The following is a 10135-nucleotide window of genomic DNA, read 5'->3' as shown; positions in this document are numbered from 1 at the left end:
ATGGACATTGGGGAGGGTATGTACTATGGTGAGTGCTGTGAAGTGTGTAAACCTGGTGATTCACATACCTGTTCCCTGGGGGATTAAAATATATTATATGTTTATAAAAAATAAAAAATTAAAAAAAAAAAGAAATGGTGTGTCAACAGGATAGTTTTTGTTGTGCTTCATTCACGACAGTAGTAAAGATTTTGGTTCTTGGCATACTTACAACACATTCCGGAAACATATCATTTGTCTCTCTGCCTTCTGCTCTCGGTGCCATTCGTAGGCCCATCTACAGGATGAAAACGGCAGTTCTGGAGACAACATGGCCAAGGTCAGATGCCAGGTTTTGGTTCTGGATCACTGGGCTCCATGGCTCGTGACCTCGTGGCAGCTCCTCCGGGCCGTGTGAAAATGCGTCGTCCGTGTAAGTGCTGAGCCCGGGTTGCTGTATACCCGAATGGGAAAATGCCAAGTGTGGAGGGGAAGGTGTGAATCCTTTTTATCCCAGGGCTCTGACTTGGGCCCTTCCTCCTTCGGGCGATGGAGCAGGTTCCAGGAGGGTGGTGCTTAAGACCATGGGTCACCTGGTCACCGGCCCTCACCGGCCCTCCCCCAGGCCTCCGTGCTCTTTGACACAGCTATTGGAGGTGTGGTTTCCTGCCTAAGATTGTTTGCGTTTTCCTCATTACATAAACCGCTGGCTCTTGCCAAGCCCTCCCGGTGCCCTGGAGCTCTAGGCTGCTTTTCTCCGATTGGCTGGCCAAGTTTCATTTTTTGGGGGGAGGTGTAGTTTTTCAAGCTGCTGAGCCAGGCGGTGTGTCAGTGCCTTCTGGGAGTGAAGAGCTGGAGTTCGGGGACCCCACCTGTAACAATGACAGCAGATGAGTTGGTTTTCTTTGTGAATGGCAAGAAGGTAAGAAGGAGCTGGCCTCAGGTCCGACTTCTCTGCTGCCCTCCCAGGGCCTGATGTTTGTTCTTTGGAAGACGCTGGCTCTGTTCTTTCTCTCTCTCCTCTCTCACTCATTCCCCGTCTCTTCTCTCCCTCCCTCCAAAGTCGTTGCTGCATTTTGGGTAACACTGGGGGAAGAAACCCTTCTCAGACCTGGAACATAGACAGGATGCTCCAGGGGCAAAGGCATGTCCGGGGAGGCAAGCGAGAAGAGAGGCTTGAATTCCCACTCGGTGTGCAGCTTCAGAGACCCTGACCCAAAGCCAAGGCAGGGGCACAGGGTCACGAGACTCGAGGTCACCGACCATGCCTCTATTTCTGTGTTTAGTCCAATTTGTCCTCTGGTTTTTGTTGTTCTCTTTGCTGAGAGAAGGAACAGGAACTTGTTTTCTTGCTAATACCAGGGTGTGAGAGAGACATAGTGTTTGATTCTGGCATTTCAAGGCTAATGTGACAACTAGCTTGTAGGAGGACATTACTAACATCTTGGGGCAAGCCACGATGTTTTTTTTTTTCTTTTTCATAAGGGGCATGTTTCTCCCCCTCCCTCCACTTAATACTGCATATAAATATTTTATATTTTTTATAAATATTTTATATAAATTTTATAAAAATTTTATATAAACATTTTGATAAAAATTGCCCACTCGGATGAACTTTGTTGGTAGGCAGGGACACGGGAGCATGGGGGGTGGGGTGTTGAGCAGAAGGGGACTTCAGACATGGAGACCAGTCCTCCAGGCCCTGCAAGGGTTCGAATCCTTGCAAATTTCACCACAGGAGCTGGGAGGGAGCGTGCAAGCATTATTGCATTGTCCCCATCCCCCTCCCTCGAGCCCTGCTGAGATGCTCCAGTCTGCTCCAGCTCCCAGGTCAGGAATGAAAGGGACAGTGAAAGGACAGCCGTAGTCCTACCTTGCAAATGGCCATGTGGAGAGAGTGTGAGGGGTGACTGTGCCAAGGGGCCCTCAAAGAAGGATAATTTTCTTTGTTTTGCTTTACTGGTGTTTTTGAGTTGAGAAATTAGGCAACGTTTGAGGTAATTCTCAAGAGCTAAAATGAGCTTCATGGGGCATCCGGTGCTTAAATGGTCAGGATGTGTCTGGGTGACTAGCAAGGGAATTCTGTGAGCTATGGCAACATCAGTGCTCTGAAGACCACTGGGTTCAATGTGAGGCGTGCCACCGGGAGGTGCTGAGGGTGGGGTCAGCCATGTTTTTCCAGGTTCCGTGTGTCTCTCCATGTCAATTTCTTTTGAGGATTGGCATCTGGCAGCAAACCAAGAGGTAGGGCACAGCTTCCCTGTTGGTGGTTGTGAAATTTTACACCCAGCATTTCTAACAACTTTGCTGCATTCAGCGATTGCCTCGGAGAGATCCAAGAAATGGTTGAATTGACTTTCTAGAAGTATTCCTTACAAGAAGCATCTTCGGTGGAATTTTTCTAAATGGTTTTTATATTGAGTGAGCAGCTGGATTCAATGACTTCCAGGGCCACATCTTATTCCAAGATTCTCTTATTTACCATGCCATCAATTCGTATGTGACAGGACGAGGTCGTGCTCTTCCTTAGGGATGGTGTGCTGAGACGCACTGGACACGAAAAGGCATGTTTCGAGGGAAATCTGGCCTGGCGGGGTTGTTTCCTCCTGTATCTCGGATCCACTTCAGAAAGCAATTTAACATTTTTAGATGGTATCGTCATATCAAACCCACTATCTCTGTTAAGTTTTCCTAGTGTCAGTTGCTCTGATACCATAAGCCTGTAGCTTCTTGAGAAAGTGCTAGAAAGGTGGAGAGGCAATCTAAGAAGTGATGATGAGTAAAAGCCATGCTTTGCACACAAGACCAAGCAGGAATCCCCAGTCAGATCAAGGTGGCTGTGAGTACGTGCGTTCCCATTTCTATTTCCAAGATCTTGTTACTGGATATTGTGCAGAGAAGTTACCAAAGAAGCTGTTGGAATGGGTGACTCACTCTTCATTGTAGGCCTTATTCTCTTATTCTCCCTGTTTCAGTCTGTCCAGGACTCTGTCTCTGCTGACTGGGGTTCTGGAGAGGTCCTGAGACCAACGATCAAATACCTCAGGGGGCTTCTGTGGTGGTGATGGGCCTTGATGATGATCGTTTCCATGTCTTCTGTTCTAGAGTCAGCATTGGAAGGAAAGAAAGAGCTGCCCAGGATTTTGGTGTTATTGTAGTGACAGTCATTTTGTGGGCAGGATTCTAGAGTATCTCAGCAGTAGCTTTCTGTTTGGTGGAGACTGTGGTGCATGGAGGAGTCTGGCCAACTGGGTGTGAGGGGCACAGCTAAAGGTGGGGGTGATTCCCACAGAAGCAGGTGGCAGCTACAGAGAGCCTCATGGTGGCTTTGACTCACTCACTCACATTACGAGCTCCTGCCAGGCCTGTGCCTGTGGGGTACATTGGCACTGGGTGAGTATAGTCTCTGAGAAAAGGCCAGGCACCTGCCCCTCGGGACCTTAGGGACCAGTTAAAGAGAGGGATTATAATTAGGCAAAGTAATATGTTACAAAATGTATTTTACAGAAAACTAGGCCCACAAAATGCTCTTTTCAGATATTCTTCTTTTAAATGTTTATTTATTTTACAGGGAGAGGGAGGAGAGAGAGAGAGAATGTGCACATGTGAGGGTGGGGGGAGGGGCAGAGGGAGAGACTGTCCAGCAGTGTGGAGTGGAGCTGGACACGGGGCTCTGAGTGTGGAGCTGGACACGGGGCTCCATCCCACTACCCGTGAGATCATGACCTGAAACCATGAGTCTTAACTGACTGAGCCACCCATGTGCCCTCTCTTTTCAGATATTCTTCAACCACTTAGCACAGTGTTGGCATCCAGCAGGCGTCCAATTAATGAGGACAGAATGAATGCACAAGTATTAAATGCCATTGGAAATCCTCTACTGAAGAGAATTATTTAAAATTTTTTTTGCTTTTTGAAATTATTTTAAGTGTACAAAAATGTTGTACAAAGCATACAAAGAAACACTCAATAGGCTACACACCTTTACCAACTGTTCACATTTTATCACATCTGCTTTATCATTATCTCCTTCATTCTCTCTCTCCCTGTACACACACACACACACACACACACACACACACAACGAATAGGTGTTTATGGGATAAGCACGTGCATAAGACATATATGGATATGTGTATAGGTATATACGTAGATATATAGATGTATATAAGTACCTACATAATGTTACATATTTATTTATGTATAAAATTAATAGAAATAAATACACAAAGTATAAAATTTTCTTTCTGAACCATTTGAGGGTAAATTTCCAACATCATGCCCTTCTAACCCTTAAACCAAAAGTACAACATTCTTATAGAAGTAGTCTCTATAAAAATCAGGAAATAAAGTGTTTATATAATACTATTACCTAATCTATAGCCCTTCTGCAACATTTTCCAATTTCCCCAATGATGTCATTGATAACTTTTCTCCCAAGCCTGGGACTCAGGGTCATACTATTTATTCAGTTGCTGTGTCTCTTAAGTTTCCTTTAAACTGGAATGGCACTTTACCTTTCCTTGTCTTTTGGGACATTGATGTTTATGAAGAGAATAGACCATTATTTCTTAGAATGTCTTTCATTTTGAGTTTTTGTTATGCTTTTTTATAATTATATTCAGAGTCTGAATTTTGGGCAGGAATGCCAGAGAAGTGGTAAGTGTTTCTCAGTACATTACATCGGGATACATGTGAGGTCAGGTTCCTCCATTATTTGGAATGTGAATTTTGACCACTTGGTTAAGGTGGCATCTGTCAGTTTTCTCTACTGCAAGATAAATTTAATATCCTTTATAGTTAGCAAATGATCTGTAAGAAGATCCTTTGAGTCTATGTGAATATCTTGATCATCAAACTCTCACCTACTAGTTTTAGCACCCATGGATAATTCTAGACTGGCTCATTTACTGTGCTGATTGCAAGATGGCTAACTGGATTCATTAGTTGGCATTCCTCCATCAGAATGAACTTACTCATCTCTCCAATTTGTTTATTTATTAGGTATCACTTTGGACTCATAAGTTTTAATCTTATTTAATGGGTTATAATCCATTAGAGATATTATTGGTTTTGATGCTTAAATCTTATCAGAACAATATGCTGAACCCAGCATTTCCTAAGCTCATATCCCCACAAAATGTCTGTCCTCTGGAATACCCGTTGGCGTCCTGTTCAGAGAGGGTTCCATGGTGTTTGCTGGGCCAACCCTGCAGCCATGCTGTGAGAGTAGCATAGCCATTCTCTGTAGCAATGCAAGGAAGGTTGGACCACTCATGGCTGAGATGATATAAAAGCCTTTGCTGGGGAAGTGTTTGGGGTCTTGTAAGTCAAAATGCAGGTGGAAGAAGAATGGAATAGTTGAAGGCATGGAGTCAGAGGTATACATTGTATTTTCTCTGGGATGTGAAGACCAGGTTCATATGGAAATAGGAGGGGAAAAGGCTGAAAATGAATATTGCAGACATATGGGAAAGGGCCTTGGAAGATAGCCCAGGGAACTTGAATGTTACCTGGCATACGTGAGAAGTCACGGGAGGCACAGAGCAGGGGATGGATGTGATGGAAGCTGAGCTAGAAGATGAGGAAGGCATAGCTCAGGGGGAAGGCAGTAAGCTAAGAGGCTCTTCCTGTCATTTCCAAGCAAAGTGATAGGGATCTTTATTTGTGCATTTATGAGTTCTCCAAGAGAAAAGAAATAGCTTCCTGTGTGAACTTTGTAACTAGGACTTTGAACAAACTGGACTTGTGGGGTGTTTTAATGAAAGGAAACTAATTTGATTTTCCGCTTTCCCTTAAACTTTTTTTCAGGGGGCGAATTCTGGCAGTTTTATGACTTCTTGGATTGCTCTTAATCAGTAAAAAATCCTATGGTCATTTCTAAGTTTCTATACACAGCCTCAGTTCAGGATAGAGAGGTGGGGTTAGAAGAAATTTCTCATTAAGTCAGTACTGGTGGAAGATGGCTTCCCACCACTGGGAACATTCCATTGTAAGTCTCATGACATGGGGCATGTGCTTTTCTCTGGCCCATGGCCCTTCCTTAGCCTCCAGTTGTGGGAGGTCCTCAGTATAGACCCTATTGGAGGTCCAAAGCCTTCCATAGTCAGTGCTTGGGGGATGATTTAAACACCTCCACACCAGCTCACTCTCTCTTGCATGACCTACACCAGGTCCACAGCCAACACTTCACATCCTCTATCCTCCCAGACTCTGGGAGTGCACACCGATCCCAACACTGCCATTTCTTCTTCAGCTTCTCTGGTAAGCCTATCTCTAGCTTTCAGATATGCCAGACGACCATATCCTCCATCTCACAAAGGCTGTATATTAGCTTCCTGTGTAGAGCTATAGAAGCCCCCTCATGAAGTTTGAGGCATGAGGCAGATACCTCCTCTCCTCAACCTTAGGAAAATGTAAGATTCATAGTGTCACTCTCTCTAGAGAAACTCTTGTCACATATTCTCTCTCCTTAACCATCCCAGTCACCCAAACCCTATTACCTTCATAACATAGGATGGGTAGGAGTAGTAATGCAAGTTTTTGTGGATTTCCTTTGACTCTTTGCATCAGAAACTGGCACCTCACTTTATAGACAACTTTTCTATCTTATTGAATAAACCATTTGTGGACTTTTGGGTTGAGATTTCTTCTCCATGTCTGATATGTGTTATTTTGTTGGCATTGGGCTGGCTATCAGAGCCAATGACTGGCAGCACAGGCCAACAGACTGGCCCTCTACTCTCTGAGATGGCACATACCTGGGGCACAGATGGGGATCTGCGGCTGCCACTTATTTGACAGAAAGGGAGAGAGCACAAGTAGGCAGAGCAGCAGGCAGAGGGAGAAGGAGAGGCAGGCTTCCCATTGAGCAGAAAGTCCAATGAGGGACTTGATCCCAGGATCCTGAGATCATTATCTGAGCCAAAGACAGATGCTTAACTGACGGAGCCATCCAGGCGCCCCAAGACCTTCATTTTCATGATATATTGGGCACATCCCTATTAGCTCGACAAACTCTTGGGTGAGGCAGTGGCTAAGTATACCTAGGATACATTTTTCTTTTGTTTTTGTTCTTACAGGTGGTGGAGAAAAATGCAGATCCAGAAACAACCCTTTTGGCCTACCTGAGAAGAAAACGTATCCTGACTTTGGGGTGAGGGTGTGGCGCAGGACAGTGAGGGTTCATTCTCTAGGCCTTATGTTATTTTCTAGTGACTGTGGGAAACCAGTAAAGTGTGGAGGACAGAGCTCTGGACCCCTGCATCTTAGTTGTAGCTCTGTCACTCAGCAGTTGTGTGACCCTGGGACCTATTTTGAGCTCTCCAGGTATAAAATTATCGACTGTCGAATGAGAGGATTATTTTTGATGTTTCTTAGGATTTCTTCCAGGTAAGACTCTAGTGATGCTAGGGTTTAATCCTGGGTCTGTAAAAAGAGTATCTGTGAAAGGCCCTCATTGGCCCTGGTGAACTGTGTGGCCGTTCCCCTCAGGAGGAGTTGGCCTCCCTCAGGAGATCTTCACTGAGGCTTTCCAGAGAATCTTTCCAGTTCTGTGAAGGTGGAAGGAATGTCAGAGGAAGGTGTGTTTTTTGAGAAAGGATTCCAGAGTGGGGAAGTGTGTGGAGTGCCATCCACTGTGGAGATGGCACACTGAGAGGCAAGGGACAGGGGATTCCTGAGCACTTACTGTACATAGATAGAGTTCAAGGTGATTTCCATAGGTGGGCTCATTGATCCCCATAGCAGTGCCTCTGACAGAGGAGGAAGTGAGTTTGGCACATGAGAAGGGACCTGCTTTTTGCTCGTCTATTCTGGGCCAATCCTGGCAGAGCTTGACTGAAACCTAGAGGCATGCTCTTAACATTCTAGTCATGCTGAAAACTCTTCAGGGTTGGTTGTTGGGATGTCGCTCATCCCAACTTCTGCTAACTAATCCCCCTCACTCCTGGAGTCAGGAATGTCCAGTGGCTCATTCAGGTGCCCTGTTCCAGGACAGCAGAGTGTAGTTGCCGTACCCACAGAAGCAAGCCTGAAGTCCACAGCCTTCCCTCTGGTTCACGTACTTCTTATCAGATGATGTCCAGCTCCAGCGTACTTTGTCCTAGATTTTCCATTGAGAGAGGGTGAGTCTGGAGTTTCACGGCCCATGAACCTGGTGAAATGACTCAGTAGGATCAGGAGGCTGCACAGAACTCCACTGCCAGCCCCTGTACCTGGCGGGGGGGTGGTCTGAGGAGACAGGCACATTTTCAGACATTGTGGACACCAATGCTAGTTTTCTGATGAAGTTTTGAAGGCCCCAGAGCCTCAGATATTCCTGATCATGGCAGTTGCTAGTTTGAAGGTTAAATCTCAAATGAAATCTGAAACTGAAAGTTTTCACAGAAGTGAAGGTTGGGTGGCTTTTGGCTGACCGCCATGAGAGTTCATTTCTGAGAGTTCTGGGAAAGAGGAAAACCCCAGGCTTGACTGCTATTCTGCCTTCTGAAAAAAAATCCCCCAGCTGGAAGATTCTGGTAGACTTTGGACTATTAAGTTGTCTGAATTATTGCTCATTGCATAGATTCTGAGGAGTCAGAGGAATAACTTAGGGTATAGAGAGCTCTTCCCAGTTGTGTTTTAGAAGAGGGAGCCACATGGTGAAGGAAGGAGTCCGCAAATCTGGAGTCGGATGATTGTGTCTGGGCCCTCACACAAGGTGACCTGAGTGACCGTGTTGCCTTTCTGGGCCCACCTTACCTCCTGGGTCCCAGTTTTCTTTGTTTTGTTTTAATCTGTGGAGAAACAGCAGCTCCTGACTCCCCTGCTCATGAAATTATTGTGAAAATCAACTGGGTCCATGGGTATAAGTCTTTTTCAAGTATAAGATGCTATATGTTTAAAGAGACTAATGTCCAGCATATTAAAGGTAAGAAATAAATATTACTTAAATGACTGAATGATCAGACCATGAATGGCTGCCTAGAATTCATGATGAAGTTTCATTTCATCTTGCAAATGAGGGAAGCGACCAGTGATAATGACCTCGACCTTCGGCAGAGAGCTGGACGGCTCAGAGGCCTACAGCCTGCAGGAAATGCAGCCATGGAGCCCATGTGTCTCAGGGAAAAGGGCCATGGTCAGTGCTGCTCTCTAGAATAGCCTAGTACTTAGGTACACTAGCAGACTCAAAGTTATCAGACTACTTCTGCAAGTACATGTAAGAGATGTTGCTACTCCTGGCTCCCAACCTCAAAGATTATATTCATTTCTGGTCACATATCCTATGGGAAGATATTCAAAAGCCCTTGGTCCAACTCTAACTTTGGTTCCTGAACTTCACCAACCCAAAAGATTCAAGGTGACAAGCAGGACTCAATGGGTCCCAGAACAGATCAATGTCTCTGTCTGGCCCGAGTGGCTTCATTGTACACCCAGCTGTGGTGATATGAGGGTTGCCCATGTGCTCAGCCTTTGAGGTGACTGATCCCCCTGATACCCCTGCGCAGTGAGACCATAGGGTTGGGATCCCCTAAGACCAGACCAGGAAGCTCCTGATGCCAAGAAACATCTCCAGGATTGGAGAGCAGTAGGACTCCAGTCCTGGAGAATACTTGAGTGCTGTCTGATGGGACCCTGATGCTTTTCCTCATCTGTGCAGTGGAGATGGTCCCATTCTCCACCTTCCAGGTCACAGTGCAGAATTCCGGGATGAGGGGACCATGTGGATCTGCAGCCTCCCTGGGTTGAGGGGCCCGAGCCTGTGTGTGCCAATGGATGACTCTATACTTACAGCTGTGCGCATGCACTTCCCAACAGCCCAGCAAAGATCCTTCTATGAATTTGTGTTCCTTAACCCTCGACCACCCAGTGAAGCTAAGCGGGACCAAGCTGGGCTGTGGCGAAGGCGGCTGTGGGGCTTGCACCGTGATGCTTTCCAAGTATGATCGTTTCCAGAACAAGATTGTGTATCCTTTGCCCACTGGCTGGTGGTGATGCAAGGACTATGAGGCAGGGGTCATGTTGCGTGTGTGTGTGTGTGTGTGTGTGTGTGTGTGTGTGTGTGTGTGTATGCATAGATGAACTTTCTAGACCCAGACTCATTTCTAGTCCTATGAAATCCTTCGGTCAGACTCCACTGCCTTTGGAGTAAAGTCCAATCTCTGCTTAGTTC

At 45.9% G+C, this 10135-nt stretch overlaps 1 protein-coding gene across 2 annotated transcripts in view; it reads left to right on the top strand.

The window, feature by feature from the left end:
- The first annotated feature begins 749 nt into the window (after window positions 1–749).
- Window positions 750–10135, top strand: part of XDH (xanthine dehydrogenase) — a 61876-nt gene continuing 52490 nt past the window's right edge. For both annotated transcript variants that reach the window (XM_059405384.1, XM_059405382.1), the window contains exons 1-3: window positions 750–901; window positions 7062–7119; window positions 9833–9929. In XM_059405384.1, the coding sequence (XP_059261367.1) occupies window positions 860–901; window positions 7062–7119; window positions 9833–9929 (197 nt within the window). In that variant the 5' untranslated portion in view covers window positions 750–859. The remainder of the gene's footprint in view (window positions 902–7061; window positions 7120–9832; window positions 9930–10135) is intronic.

The sequence above is a fragment of the Mustela nigripes genome, chromosome 7 (assembly GCF_022355385.1).
Source record: "Mustela nigripes isolate SB6536 chromosome 7, MUSNIG.SB6536, whole genome shotgun sequence".
NCBI lineage: Eukaryota > Metazoa > Chordata > Mammalia > Carnivora > Mustelidae > Mustela > Mustela nigripes.
Note: the sequence above shows the minus strand (reverse complement) of the source record. Positions and strands in the feature narration are given on the sequence as shown.